The 14,950-nt window shown below is 45.4% G+C and overlaps 1 protein-coding gene across 1 annotated transcript in view; it reads right to left on the bottom strand.

The window, feature by feature from the left end:
* Positions 1-14,950, bottom strand: part of Nup188 (nucleoporin 188) — a 58,205-nt gene that overhangs the window by 17,422 nt on the left and 25,833 nt on the right. Inside the window, exons 11-22 of the mRNA XM_021156697.1 lie at positions 14,802-14,891; positions 12,349-12,414; positions 10,726-10,845; positions 10,027-10,153; positions 5,096-5,248; positions 4,793-4,919; positions 4,518-4,605; positions 4,343-4,419; positions 3,451-3,565; positions 1,867-1,987; positions 1,676-1,742; positions 600-728 (exon numbers count right to left, since the gene is read on the bottom strand). Coding sequence (XP_021012356.1) covers positions 600-728; positions 1,676-1,742; positions 1,867-1,987; positions 3,451-3,565; positions 4,343-4,419; positions 4,518-4,605; positions 4,793-4,919; positions 5,096-5,248; positions 10,027-10,153; positions 10,726-10,845; positions 12,349-12,414; positions 14,802-14,891 — 1,280 coding nt within the window. The remainder of the gene's footprint in view (positions 1-599; positions 729-1,675; positions 1,743-1,866; positions 1,988-3,450; positions 3,566-4,342; positions 4,420-4,517; positions 4,606-4,792; positions 4,920-5,095; positions 5,249-10,026; positions 10,154-10,725; positions 10,846-12,348; positions 12,415-14,801; positions 14,892-14,950) is intronic.

Below are 14,950 nucleotides of genomic sequence, written 5' to 3'. Positions count from 1 at the left end.
TGTAGACCAGGCTGGCCTCGAACTCAGAAATCTGCCTGCCTCTGCCTCCCAAGTGCTGGGATTAAAGGTGTGCGCCACCATGCCCAGTTGAGATAGTCTTTTAAAAAAATGAAGTTTCACCCATGATACTCTATCAACATGGCTGCCTAAACAAGACCTGAAGAAACGTAATACCAACAGTCATGCTAGAGAGGAATGGGGAAAGCTCACTGTGGCTCCAGGCTTAAACAAAGAACTGCAGGTGAATAAGGAGTGCTGAGAGCCGAGAGCCCAGAGGTCGGATTTATTATCTAACACCAATGACTCTGCCCTGAAACCATATACACAGAAGGTACACCAAATGTACAGAGCTGGTTGTGTTTATAGATTTATGCACACACACTGGGCATGTGTATGTGTATAGGCATGTGTGTATTTAACTACACATCAATTTGAAGGAGTACAAGGGGAGGGTGGGGAAGGAGTTGGAGGGAGGAAAGGGAAGGAGGAAAATGATGTAATTATATTTTAATTTTTAAAAGATGGAAAAACAAAGCAACTACAAGTTAAGCTAAGATGGGGTCTGAAGGTCAACGGGATGGGCACAGAGGAGGCCCTACCTGCGGGGCTGAGCAGCCATCACCATGTCTATGGTGTCCACACCAATTCCCATGATGCTAATGACGGTCTGTCCAGCTTCTGTATAAGCCAGGCTGCAGATGCAGAGGGAAGGCAGGCTGGGTGTGTGGCTGGAAACAGAGAGGGTTCTCAGTCACTAGGAGCTCTTAACCAGAAGGAGCGGCACTGCCCCTTGCGCCTTGCCACTCGTCTGTGGAAGGAAGATATACTGAACACTTTTCTCAGACTTGGTCCTAAAGACCACCCTGAAAGTTATCTAAATACCATCAATTAATGGATGAATAATTACTTAAATAGTTCAGGATTAACCTATTCATGTAATATACAGAAATATAAAAACAAGGGAGGGCACAAAATCAAGTTACAGAGAAAGGGAGTTCATGGAGTCAAAAGGCCTAGAACCTGTACTGACTTACTAAAGGCGCCTCTCACACCAGACTTTCTGATCGACAGGCAGCATTTTTTAATATAATTATCATAACAAATGATTGTGTGTGTGTGTGTGTGTGTGTGTGTGTGTATGTATACATGCACCTTCATCTGTCCTTTCTGTTCATAGGGAAGAATGACAACCGAGCCAGTGGCCAGTAAATTATAAATAGAGATAAGTTTTGGGTTTGTGTTAGTTAATTTTTGTCAACTTGACAAAGGATAGTCCTTTGAGAAGAGGGAACTTCAACTGAGAAAATGTCCCACCAGACTGGCCCATGGGTTATGTCTTATTTAGTCAGTGATTAATATAGGAGGGCCCAGCCTGTTGTGGGTTGTGCCATGCCCGGGCAGGTGGTACTGGGGTATATACGAGAGAAATCTGAGCAAGCTAGTAACCAGTGTGTTTTCAGCTCTTGCCTCCAGGTTCCTAGCCTGACTCTCCTCAGTGATAGACTATAATGTGAACATTTTCTTCACCACGTGGCTCTGAACATGGTCTTTTATCACAGCAGTAGGAATTCTAGCTAAGACAGGATTCAACTAAGGTGACATGGGGGGAAGAAACAAGGGGACTAGAAGCAACCAATACATGTTTTCCCTGCTGAGCCCCACAACCCCCCATTACCTGCTATGCAGCTCTGTCTCTTGGCAAAGGTTCAGTATTGCATGAATCAGCTCCAGAATTAGGCAACCTAGACTCCAGAAAAGACATGTGATGGACAATGCAGCCTTGTGTTAATGACCTGCCTCAAAAAAGAGAGGGAAAGATCTTCAGAGAGTAGAAATCATGGGGTGTTCAGCCCACGCTGTCCTTACCTATCAGCTCTCGCACGCCATGAGAGTTGTAGCGCCATTTGTGGTAGCTGGGAAGCATCTCCTTCAACACGAACATCACACAAGGCACCAGGCCTTGGCTCTGGGTACTACCAAGCTGCCCCTATGGGAGAGCATTCTGTGAGAGCCTTGGCCATGTAAGGAGGCATCCTTTATTACTCAAGATTTAACCTCAAAAGCGTAGACAGGTCCAAAGGAGAACCAGGAACACCTTGACCAAGAATAGAAGCAGACATCAGAAATTCCTACTTCAACTGAACCATTCGGTAGACAAAGAGACAACTAAGGTGGCGATGTGACAATATCACCAAAGGTGCTGACATGGAGGAGCAGGAGGACAGTTAGTCTGACAGGACAGTGGTTCCCTAATCACCAGATACAGGACTGTCAACAACAAGGAAAGTCACTCACCGTCAGTGACTGTCACCCAAACCTGAAGTTCCATTACCCTGGCTGTCCTAGAACTCACTTTGTAGACCAAGCTGGCCTCGAACTCAGAAATCCGCCTGCCTCTGCCTCCCAAGTGCTGGGATTAAAGGCATGCGCCACCACACCTGGCACCCAAACTCTCTCTTTTAATAGTGCTGATTATTTCCAATGTCTGTATCTTAAACTGGACTCTCACTTTGACTCAGCACACAATCTCTCTCTAAGCCCTCCCTTATTTCTACAGGAAGGATATGTGCAAGGTGCTGAGTGTGAGTGTGTGTGTACAGTAATAGTTCCATTAAATCCGGCCCTCAGCCATAGAAGAAAGTACTACCACTGAGCTCCAGTCTCCAGGCCTGAGCTTACTCAACAGTCCAAGCAGACCTTAAACCTGCTCTTTTTGTGTTGGGCTCCTGAGAAGCCAGGATTCGTCCTGGGACACCATGCTGGCTGTGGAACTCTTTCCCTGTGTGAGGCTCTAAACTCCATCAGGGAGACATACTTCCATGCCATAGATGCTCTCAGAAACTCAGAACTGCCCAAGGTCAAAGAAATTCAAGTAGCCAGTAATAAATTTCAAGTTCCACCCTACTTCACTCCAATTCCAAAATTCTTGTTCTTAACTATACACTAGTTTTCCAGAGTCCTAATCTATTATTACCAGCTCATGGCTACAGCCTGCTTAAGAAAGAGATGAGAAAACTGAGCAAGCAGGGCCACAGCACCTTCTATGAGGTAAATACTACAACCTGAAACCAGACTGTGGAGGGCACATGCACACACATACTGGGACACGATATACAGTGCGCATAGCCTGTATGACAACCACAAAGCCAGATCCATGAAGCATGCACACAGGCACACAATAGGAGAAGGCATGAAGTGCACGTGGATGACAGTTTCATAACTTAACACGCAGGAGCCAGGGTTCTCAGCTCTCACCACAAGCCTTCTGACTACTAAACAAACTCCCACAATTAAGCTAGCACCAAGGAACATACTGGCCAGACTCTCAACACACAGAAGCTAATATGCCATGACTTCAGAAGAGATGTCCTGCAAAGGATGTCCCAAAGAAAGTGACTACAGGAGCAGGTAACAGGGGAGCTGCTCCAGAAATATCTCATCAGATGGTACCTTGACAAGCGTGGTGACCAGGCGCAGAAAGGCAATGGTGACCCCATATTCGCCCTGGGGCTGCTCACTGTTCATCAGAAGGCTGCCATACCCTCCAGCATTCATTCCCTCCGCACTAGGGACAGACAGAGGCAGAGGGATAAAACCATGAGCAATGTTCAAGGTTTGAAGATACTGACTACAGCATTCTCGTCAGCACAGACACCAAAGTTCTTCAAAGGGAAGAATCAAATGTAGGCAGTTTTATAGCCAGGGAAGAAAAGGTAGGCTTATGCTTTACTGATGTAAACTCCAGGAGGGCTAGCGTGACAATCACATGAGTCACCAGGGAAACTCCTGCCATGGAAGCAGAGTGAAGTGAGCATGCTCAGGCAGTAAGACGGGGCCTGGGTTTCAGTCCTGGCCTAGCTCACGTACCCTGATTGGAGAAGAAGCACATTGTCTGTGCTTGAGAATAGGACACTGAGTCTCTGGATCCAAATACCCGTGGCCTCTCTCAGGGGAAACATAAATGCCCACACAGCTACTGTAGCTGCAGCTACATGAGTCAAGTCCCATTCTAGCTCTCAAAAGTTTAAAAACTGTGAACCATCCAGTACTCAGAAGAAGAGGCAGGTAGATTTCTATGAATTCAAGACTAGCCTGGTCTACAAAGCAAGTTCCAGGCCAGTCAGAACTACATGGTGAAGACCTATCTTCAAACCAGAATTAAACCCTGTGAAGCAGCAGTGTGTCAAGGAGAGCAGTTCTGTGCCCCTTCTCCATCTCATCCTCCCTCACCCTCAAGTCCATGAAGACTGAAGGTTCTTTAAAATGAATAAAGGCAGGCTGGACAAGACCAGGAATGGGTCATAGCAAGGAGTAAGGTCTACCCACTCAGGGCCTGGCTCACCTAATCATCTGAGTCATGTTGGAGACAGGGTGGGCCACAAATGGCAAAAAACCTGTGTGACGAAGATCAGTCCAGACCTAAGAAGGAAGAAGAAGGCATTCAGTGTGCGCACCCTCCCAGGTGATTACACCAAATGTGATGCTACTGAGCTGCTACAGAGACGACGTCATCTCACCTTTGCTGGGTTTCGAGCAGCCAAGACAGTTAAGCAGTTGACACAAGAAGCAATGACATTTACAGGAGGGGAGATCACCGTCGTCAGCCTGGATAGAGAGCAAAGCGCTGTGCCCAGGGAATAAGGAACAAGACTTTCCAGTGCTCACCACACTGCTCTGAGGAACAGGAGAGCCCTTGGCTAGAGAACCACTGGTAAAGGCCTCCCACAGAGCTCAGGGCAGGCTCCTGGAAAGCAACAGTCACTGCTGCAAGCTCCCAACCACAAAGACTCACCGCTGCAACAGCATGTAGATGCGGGATGTGATGGGCAGCAGGCAGTCCGCTATGGACAAGTCTGTGCTGATGACCTTGTGAACCAAGTCAATGATGGGCTTGACCCGCTGGCAATGCTGGATCACATCTGTGGGGAATACAGCCTGTGACTTCTCAGCACACCACTCTATAAAAAGATACTGTGTGCACATTCAGACCCCAAGCTGGATGGCTTCCAACTTCACCTTCAAGTTTGGGTGTTTGCTCCCAATCCTGCAAGCACACCCTCTCTGCCTAGTGCTTGCTCTGCAGAGCCCTCCTTACCTGCTGTGGAGACAACGTGGAGCAGCATTTCAATCTCGCAGGTGAAGAGGGTCCAGCTGCTGTAAGAGTACTCCCAGCGGACAAGGTAAGCCCTGTCATCCAGCATGACTTGGCCCACAGTGCCCTGAGGAATGCGAAGGTTGGTCTGACCCCCTATGGAAGAGAAATGCCTGTGATCTTCCTACAAATCTGGGAGGAGGACCTCCTGGCAGACACCACTCCTACAACCTTTACATGAAAAATGCTAAAGTTGGAAATGCTGGCCCACACCTGCAACCTCAGACTTTTGAGGCTGAGGCAGAGGAACGCTTTAATCCCACCCTGAGAACTGAGATCTTGCCCCCAAAATTTTGTCTTCTTTTTCTCTAGAAAGGGTGTCACTGTGTAGACTGGGCTGGCCTCTAACGCACAACGACTCACCTGCCTCTGCCTCTGCCTCTCTAGTACTAGGATTAAAGGAAGATGTGTGCCACCACACCTGACTTGTCCCAAATTGAAAAAAACAAAAAACAAAACAAAACAAACAAACAAACAAACAAACAGAAAAAAAAAAAAACCAAACAGGGTCAACAGATAAAGGCACTTGCTGCCAAGCATAATGAGCCAGCTCTGACACCTGGGACCTCACATGGTGGAAGGAGAGAACCAATTCCCCAAAGCTGTCCTCTAACCTCCATAAATATACTTAAGTGTATGCACACAAACTAGATAGTCATTTTTATTATGTTGTGTATTAATGTATTTATTTTGTACACAAGATCTCACAGTTCTGTTCAGGTTGGTAGTGAACTCATAGGCTCAAGTGATCTTTCAGTCTCAAATCTTTCAAGTAGCTGGGTTCTACAACTGTGTGCTACCAAGCCTGGTTTTAAATATACTTAACATCAAATTTCTCATATTATTAACAGAACTGTGTGCTGTAGGGCTGGCTCCCATTTAATCCCAGTGCTCACTTGGGAGGCTGAGGTGAAAGCTAGTTTGGGCTACAAAGTAAGTAAGACTAGTCTCAAAACCAAAAAACAGTTTGTGTTTTTGTGACTGACAAGCCACCTTCAGGGTTTATACGTGACATAATCTATATGAGACTACAAGCTATCAACGCAGCATGCTCTAAGATAACACTTTCTCTTTAAGATGGAATAACAGGGGCTGGTGAGATGGCTCAGCGGCTAAGAGTGCCGACTGCTCTTCCAAAGGTCCTGAGTTCAAATCCCAGCACCACATGGTGGCTCATAACCATCCGTAACAAAATCTGATGCTCTCTTCTGGAGTGTCTGAAGACAGTTACAGTGTACTTACATATAATAAATAAATAAATATTTTTTAAAAAAGGAGTAACATTCCTCTTTATACATATAGCACATGTTCATCTACCTTCCAAATATCTACTCCAAAACTTTTATTTTATACACAGCCTTTTCCCCAACTATCTCTTGTTGAGGACTGTGTTTATGAAAATGACACACTAGTTCCTAAGAGTTCACATGTTCAATACAGTATTATGTATGAAGGCCTGACGCTGATGCATAACGATTGCAGAGGACCAAAGGGATGAGCGAGGTAGCTGCTGGTCCTTATAGGAGACAGCAAGCAGAGGGCACACAGCCAGGACAGCAGGCTATGCCCCTTTCTCTGTAGTTCTGAAGTATGCTCTGCAAAAGTGGCACGTATGGTTAGCCAAGCAGTCAGTTTACAGAGCACGTTCATCTTACAATTTTTTTGTTTGTTTGTTTTTTGAGACAGGGTTTCTCTGTGTAGCTCTGGCTGTCCTGGAACTCACTCTGTAGACCAGGTTGGCCTTGAACTCAAAAATCTGTCTGCCTCTGCCTCCGGAGTGCTGGGATTAAAGGCGTGTGCCACCACTGCCCTGCGATCTTTAAATATTTTAAGGCAGACCATAAAGACCACCATTTTGACTAAGCTTTGTGGAATATTCTAAAAGCGAGAACTAAACTGGCAAAATAATGTTTGAGTCTTTCCAAATCTAATACATTGCTGTACAAGCTGTTCTCACCAGAGCTGTACACTGGACCATTGCTCTCTGTATAAAGAATACTATTCCATTGAGACGGAGTAGAAGAAGCAACAAGACTACTGGGTAGAGCAAGCAATGTACCGAGTCAACAGTGTCTAACAGAATTCCCACTGTCGTGCAGATGCTCTATGATGGCGGTCCTTTTCATGCAGCTTGCTAATCCAGTCTTTGTCCTTTTGAGACAGGGTCTCAATATTTAACCCTGGCTATCCTAGAACTTGCTGTGTAGACCAGGTTGGTCTTGTACTCTGGCTGTCTCTGTCTCTACCACTGTCAGCCCAATTTAAATCTTAACAGCCATTCACACAAAACAGGTCATTAGAAGGATTATCTATTTATCTATTTTCTATATCTTTGAGCCTACTAACTTTTTTTTTTTTTTTGGTTTTTGGAGACAGGGTTTCTCTGTATAGCTCTGGCTGTCCTGGAACTCACTTTGTAGACCAGGCTGGCCTCGAACTCAGAAATCCACCTGCCTCTGCCTCNGGTTTCTCTGTATAGCTCTGGCTGTCCTGGAACTCACTTTGTAGACCAGGCTGGCCTCGAACTCAGAAATCCACCTGCCTCTGCCTCCCAAGTGCTGTGATTAAAGGCATGTGCCACCATGCCCGGCAAGCCTATTAACTTTTAAGTCTGATTTATAATATGATACCCAATAATGTGTAATGGTGACAAATGAGACCCATCTCGTTTTTGGTGTGTCACCCGTGGTAGACTACGGCACTGGAGCAGTGGTGACCCTCCAAACCCACACTGCACATCAGTTTATGGGCTCCACATGACTTGGGCAGGAAGTCAGTGTAATCACCACTGGACTTTCACTTACTTTAACTCTGACATCACTAAACAAACAATCCCCAAAGTCTCTCCACACGGTGGAGCTTCCAGGGAGCATGTAGAAAGCCTGTCTGACAGTATCAGAAGAAAATGTGCATTATTCCATCCAAGAGTTCTACAAGGACTTGTGTGAACACTAACACACTGAGGAGGGCACTGTGGTACACACCTTTAACTTCTAGCACTCAGGAGGGAGGGTCTATAGGATCTCTGAGTTTGAGGCCAGCCTAGTCTATAAAGTTCTACGATAGCTAGGGCTATGTAAACAGACAGACACTGTCTCAAAACACACACACACACACACACACACCAAACAAACCATCTAAAAAAGATTTTAAGTCAAATTTGAAGTGCTAAAACTTGGGCTTGAGCTGGGCATGGTGGTGCACGCCTTTAATCCCAGCACATGGGAGGCAGAGGCAGGAGGATTTCTGAGTTCGAGGCCAGCCTGGTCTACAAAGTGAGTTCCAGGACAGCCAGGGCTATACAGAGAAACCCTGTGTCGAAAAACAAAAACAAAAAAACTTGGGCTTGAGAGATGGCTCAGTGGTTAAGAGCACTGACCACTCTTCCAGAAGTCCTAAGTTCAAATCCCAGCAACAACATTGTGGCTCACAACCATCTGAAATGGGGATCCGATGCCTTCTTCTGGTGTGTCTGAAGACAGCTACTGTGTATTCACATACATGAAATAAATATATCTTAAAAATAAAAAAAATACTAAAACTAAACACAATATAGTAATATTTCACTAGTATCAACATGTACATACAGAAAACAGCAAAACTGTTTTTCTTTTAGTTTGTTATTTGAATTATATGTATATAAAAAGATGAGTGCTCTGAAGAACACTTTAGGGCTGGATCCTATCTCATACTGCTTAGACTCTGCGGGAAAAACGTTTAAAAAGGAAACCACCGAAACCTGCAGTGTTTAAGAGGTAAAAAGTCATTAAGTCAGAATAAACACACGCACACGCACACACTTGCGCGCACATGCTCCCATGCCCTCAGCAGGGCTTTCCTTCAGAAAGCCAGCAGTGAGTGTCCTAGCATAAGAGAACTTGCTCACAAAGCCTTTGGCGTTAGTGTGCCTGCTACTAACACTGCCAACTTGACACAAGCGAGAGTCATACAGCAAGAGGCTCAACTGAGACAATACCCCTCCAGCCTGGCCTGGAGTAAGTCTGTGAGGCATTTTTTGGACTAACAATTGATCTGGAAGGCCCAGCCCAGTGTGGGTGGTCGCAGCCCTGGGCAGGTATGAGAATGCAGGCTGAGCAAGCCAAGAGGAGCCAACCAGCAAGCACTGTTCCTCCATGGTCTCCATGTCGCTTCCTTTGATAATGAACTGGAAGAGAAAACCAGCCCTGCCTCCCCAAGTTGCTCTGGTTGTATGTTCATCGCAGCAACAGAAACACTAGCACAGTTAGCAAGAGAAAAGGCCCCATGCACTCTAAACATAGCTATGTGGAAGGATGCACATCACACACTTCACTCATCAGTGACGCAGACCTCTGCCCTGTTTACTTGTTAAAGCACAACAACAGTAACGCAGTAAGGGAAACTAGTGATGCAAAAACATTCATTAAAAAAAAGAAAAAAGAAAGGCAGAAGCTCAGTATGAAGTAGGAAAAGCATGTATTCTGAGCCAGCGTGGGCTAACAGCCAAACAAGATGCTCTCAAAACAATCAAGCAGCTGGGAGTGGTGGAGCACACCTTTAATCTCAGCACTCGGGAGGCAGAGGCAGGTGGATTTCTGAGTTCGAGGCCAGCCTGGTCTACAGAGTGAGTTCCAGGACAGCCAGGGCTACACAGAGAAACCCTGTCTCGAAAAACCAAAAACAAACAAGCAAACAAACAACAAAAAGAAAAAAAAGAAGAAAGAAAAAAGAAAAAAGGAGAGGAGAAGGAGAAGAGCGACCTCCTGAGCTGGGGAGCACTCACTGCTCGCCACACTGCAGTGATCAAAAAGTCCTGAGAAGAGGGGGAAGGGCCTCACAGGCACTTCCTATGAAGAGACCCCTTGAAACAGGCCTACTGAGAGCATCTGTCTTACCTAGAGGGTACAGGAGTTTGGGTGTTTGCCTCCGCCACAGAGTTCCATCTTCATGAGAGAGCACATCATGGGGCTTGTGCTTATGAAGTTCGTTGTAGAAAGACATTTTATCCAGGAAGCTGTACACCTGCCAACACCCAGCAAGAAACCCAGTTATACATGCACTCGTGGGCCACACAAAAGGCTTTTGCTCTTTCAGCCAGCTGTCTGTGCCCATCTACAACGTCCTACCAGACTACTGCTCATGCTCTTCTCAGTTAGGCCTCACCATTCTGCACCTAACCCATGCTCCCCTTACTCTACACAGAGTTGGCTCTCGGCTTGCCTCTCCTTTCTCTCATCTACCACCCTGTCCAATGCTGGGAATCAAACCCAGGGCCCTGCTGACACTGGGGAGCCACTAACTACACAGCACACCCTCAGAGTGTCACTTGTTTAATTAAGTTTACTGTTCCGTCCTAAGCAGGTACCAGGCAACTTCACACTAAGTCTCACAGCACCTACAATAGGTCCTTAGCAGGAAGATCTCAACGTGCCTCTACAGCACTGAAGGGACACCTTACAATGGTCATCTTTCACTCACCTCCAGATAACTCCATCCTGGCAGTGGAAATGACATTGCAGATGCACACAGGAGTGCCACTGACACCTCAGGCAGCCCCTCCCTCTACTTTTTAGGAATCTGACCAAACAACTCACCTTTTTGGCAGTGGACTTCCCTGACACGAGGGCTCGGAGCAATTGCAGAAGTGGGGAAAGGAGATGGGGAAACATCCCACACACACTGTCCAGAATGATCCCGAGACCAGAGGTTGGCTCCTAAAGTAGAAAGGAAGAAGTCATCCCCCTTTGCAGTGCTCAGAAATCCTCAGAAAAACTAGCAACAGGCTGCAGAGATGGCTCAGCCGGAAGTCACTGACTGCTCTTCAGAGGACCCAGCTCCCACAGAGCAGCTCACAACTGTCTGTAACTCCCAACTCCAGTATGCAACATCCTCTTTGGGCCTCTATGGGCACTGTATTCACATGTGCACAGACTTCATATCCACACACATAAATGAAAATAAAGATAAGTATTTTTTTCTTTTTCCTTTGTTTTGGTTTCTCTGTGGAACCCTGGCTCTCCTGGAACTCACTTTGTAGATGAGGCTGGGCTCAAACTCTGAGATCTGCTTGCCTCTGCATCCAAAGTGCTGGGATTTAAAGGTGTGCACCACCTCCACCCATTACAAGAAATATTTTTTAAAGGCTCATATATTTAAGAGAAAAACTAGAAATACAGTTTTACTTTACATACACATAAATAAGTTTCTTTTTTTTTTTTTTTAAAAGATTTATTTATTGATTATATGTAAGTTCACTGTAGCTGTCTTCAGACACACCAGAAGAGGGAGTCAGATCTTGTTACGGATGGTTGTAAGCCACCATGTGGTTGCTGGGATTTGAACTCCGGACCTTCAGAAGAGCAATCGGGTGCTCTTATCCACTGAGCCATCTCACCAGCCCAATAAGTTTCTTAATAATTTAAGATATTCGCATTGCACTGAAAAATGAAATACTGCCTGTCTATCCATTGCCTTCCTCCTGGCCACCCTTTGTAGAGACAAACAATATAATTCCTTCCAGTAAATGCCTCTATTAAAGTGAGAACTACCCCCAAAATCATGCCAATGCTTAGCCAGCACACACAGGCAATAGATGCCCAATCTAAAATATATTGTAACAGCTTCTCTCAGCGATCTGCAGGCCTCTGCAGAAACCAGAAGCATCTCCAGAGGGAGTGAAAAGCTATCTAAGCACATTGTTCCAGCTGGGATACAACGAAAGGGCTGACCAGCTGGGACCCGAACTGTTTAATGTTAACTCTAAAATCTCTCAGAAATGCTTGATCATTCTCCTTTTTTTAAAAAAAAAAAAAAATTGATTGATTGATTGATTTTGTTCGAAGAGGGCATTGGATCCAATTACAGATGGTTGTGAGCTACCATGTAGTTGCTGAGAATTCAACTCATGACCTCTTAACTCCTGAGCCATCTCTCCAGCGCCTTCTCCTTACTCTAGAGCAAGCAGTTTTCAACTTGGAGTTGTGAACCCTGCGGAGGTAGAGCACCCATTCACAGGAGTCACCAAAGACATTAGAAAACACAGTATTCACAGAATGATTCCGACCAGCAGCCAAATGAAGAGTTGTGAAGTAGGAACGGAGTAACTTCATGTGGTGTCACCACATCATGAAGAAGTGTTCTAAAGGGCCAGAGCATCAGGAAGGGTGAGAGCACTGCTCTAGAGAAGGGTACAAAACAAGTCCCTCTGACATACTTACTGTTCCCCAGAACAGCTCTGGAAGGGAAGGGTCTGCCAGGACTTCACATGCTGTGTCAATGACATCCTGTGAAGAGAAAGAAGCGTTTTGTCTTTCTGGCAATGAACCCCTTTATCTTTTGAATGGTACTCCATTACCATAAGGACACCAAGGAACATGTTGCACAGCATGGCAAGAACTCTGGCTTGCAGTCATGGCACAACCCTGCACAGTTTGCAGCCCTGGCATACTGCTGCAAGCCTACGGTTCTAGAACTACTTGAGAAGCTGAGGCATGCACGTTTTATCTGCAGACAAATTCACAAATTCACCTTCCTTTTTTTATTTTTTCTTTTTTGCTGAGCCAGGGTTTCTCTGTGTAGCCCTGGCTGGCCTGGAACACATTATGTAGACCAGGCCTGCCTCTGCTTCCTTAGTGCTGGAATTAAAGACGCACACCATAATGCTGGGCCACCAAATTCACCTTCTTGATCTGTAAATGCACATCTGTAGAATGGACATGATAAAAGCTGGTAATACTGTGTTTTGACATAAGCTGTCTCACACATAAGAGACTAGTGTTGTTATGCTTAGGTTGACCAAGCTCTTAAGTCAGAAACAGTATCTTCTAATTTACTGTGTCCTCAGCACTTAGCTTAGCACACTTGACATCTGCCAGTCACTTTAAGGAATACTGAGTGAATGAGAGAGGGGGGAGGGGGGATATATCACAAGTATGCATAAGCCCATGGAGGTCAAAAGAGGGAGGGCATCCGATCCCATGGAAATAGGATACAGGCAGTTGTGAACTATGACATGGATTCTAGAAACCAAACTCAGGTTCCCTAGATGAGAAGCAAGTGCTCTTAACGCTCCAGCCCTAGGACATTTTCTTCCTTTATTTCTTTTCTTAAAGGCAGTGTCTCTGTATGAAGCCATGGCTATCCTGGAACTTACTATGTAGACCAGGCTGCCTTTAACTCAGAGATCCTCCTGCCTCTACATTCTAGGATTAAAGGTGTGCATCACAACTAGCTGAACACTTTCTATCAACATGCCAGGTCTTCCTGATCAACCTAAAAGTAAAAGGTAAAAGCTGAAGCCACAAGAACTTTACCGTTAAAGGTTTCTGTTGGGGTCCAGGAGTAAGTAGGGGTAGTTTTGTCTACAGGAGTGGCCTGACAAACCACATAAACACCAATGTCTGACAGGAGAGTTTATTGAGCAGTACTAATCAAGCAGGGCCATGGTTCAGACAGGAGCTGAACCATGACACTGGGTTAAGAGTCTACAGGGTTTTTAAGCCTGAGACCCACAATCATCTGTGCCAAGTTCTTCTCAATCAGGCTTTAGGAGCAGGGGCTTCTTAGGAACATGTCTGTGTTGTACACTCACCCTGCCCCATTGCTTGGGGTATTCAGCTGTTGCCTAACATTCATGTGTTGTCAAGCAGGATGGGACTTGTCTGGCCTAACAGTCATGTCTTAACTTTCCAACCAGAAAGTCCGTTCCACATACATGTCTCTTTCTGCTAAGTAGGATGTCAGTTCCCAGGGAGGTCTTGGGAACTTAAATTTTACTCAACCCCTACTCAAAATAGAAGTCTTATTTTAAACAGATGCACGTGTGTCTCTCTTATGTTGGGGTCCATCTCAGGCAGCTTATAAATGCAAACATCATAAAAGCTCATCACAGATGCAGGAAGAGCTGCTTGAGTCTGGGCTTACTGTGGCTAGCTATATATATAAAGTAGTTCTAACTGTTGTGATTGCTTTCCAAGGCAGAGAATATAACAATATGAAATCAACATGAGAAAGTTTCCTAGTAACAGCAGAAACAACGTACAAGAAAGTTCCCTTATAAAATTAGTAACAGCACAAATGGCAGGCTAGCTAGTAACAGTTACCTAGGCCTTAACACTGCACCTAGGCCTTGATATTTTTACATAGGCTTTCACACTTTCTATGCTCCAAATGACAGGGCAGGAAATCTGAGTCTTTCAGTTGACAACTATCTTATTTTCATCAATTTATAAAATACTAATCATTGGTGCACACCTTTAATCCCAGCACTCAGGAGGCAGAGGCAAGAAGACCTTTGAGTTCTAGGCTAACCTAGTCTATAAATTGAGCTCCATGACAGCCTAGGCTACACAGAGAAACTTTGTCTTTAAAAACTATAAACACACAAATTAGAATAGCAGGGCTGGTGAGATGGCTCAGCGGTTAAGAGCGCCAACTGCTCTTCCAAAGGTCCTGAGTTCAAATCCCAGCAACCACATGGTCACAACCATCCGTAACAAAATCTGATGCCCTCTTCTGGTGTGTCTGAAGACAGCTACAGTGTCCTTACATATAATAAATAAATATTTAAAAAAAAAAGAAAAGAAATAGCAAGAAACAAATCAGAGGGGCATTGTGGTGGCTGGACTGTAACTGAGGGATAGCCTGATTGTAAAGACAGCCATGTACTGACCTGCTGGTTGCCCAGTGTGTGCAGCTCCAGTGAGGTGAGAGCAAAGGAGAGAAGACCATAGACACACATGCAGGCGGTGCTCGTGGTGCACTGCAATGACAAAGCAATAGGCGGTTAAGTCTGAGTAACGCGACTCTCTCCAAGACTCA

The sequence above is a fragment of the Mus caroli genome, chromosome 2, assembly GCF_900094665.2.
Source record: "Mus caroli chromosome 2, CAROLI_EIJ_v1.1, whole genome shotgun sequence".
Lineage (NCBI taxonomy): Eukaryota > Metazoa > Chordata > Mammalia > Rodentia > Muridae > Mus > Mus caroli.
The sequence above is the reverse complement of the archived record's forward strand: the minus strand, read 5'-3'. Positions and strand labels throughout refer to the sequence as shown.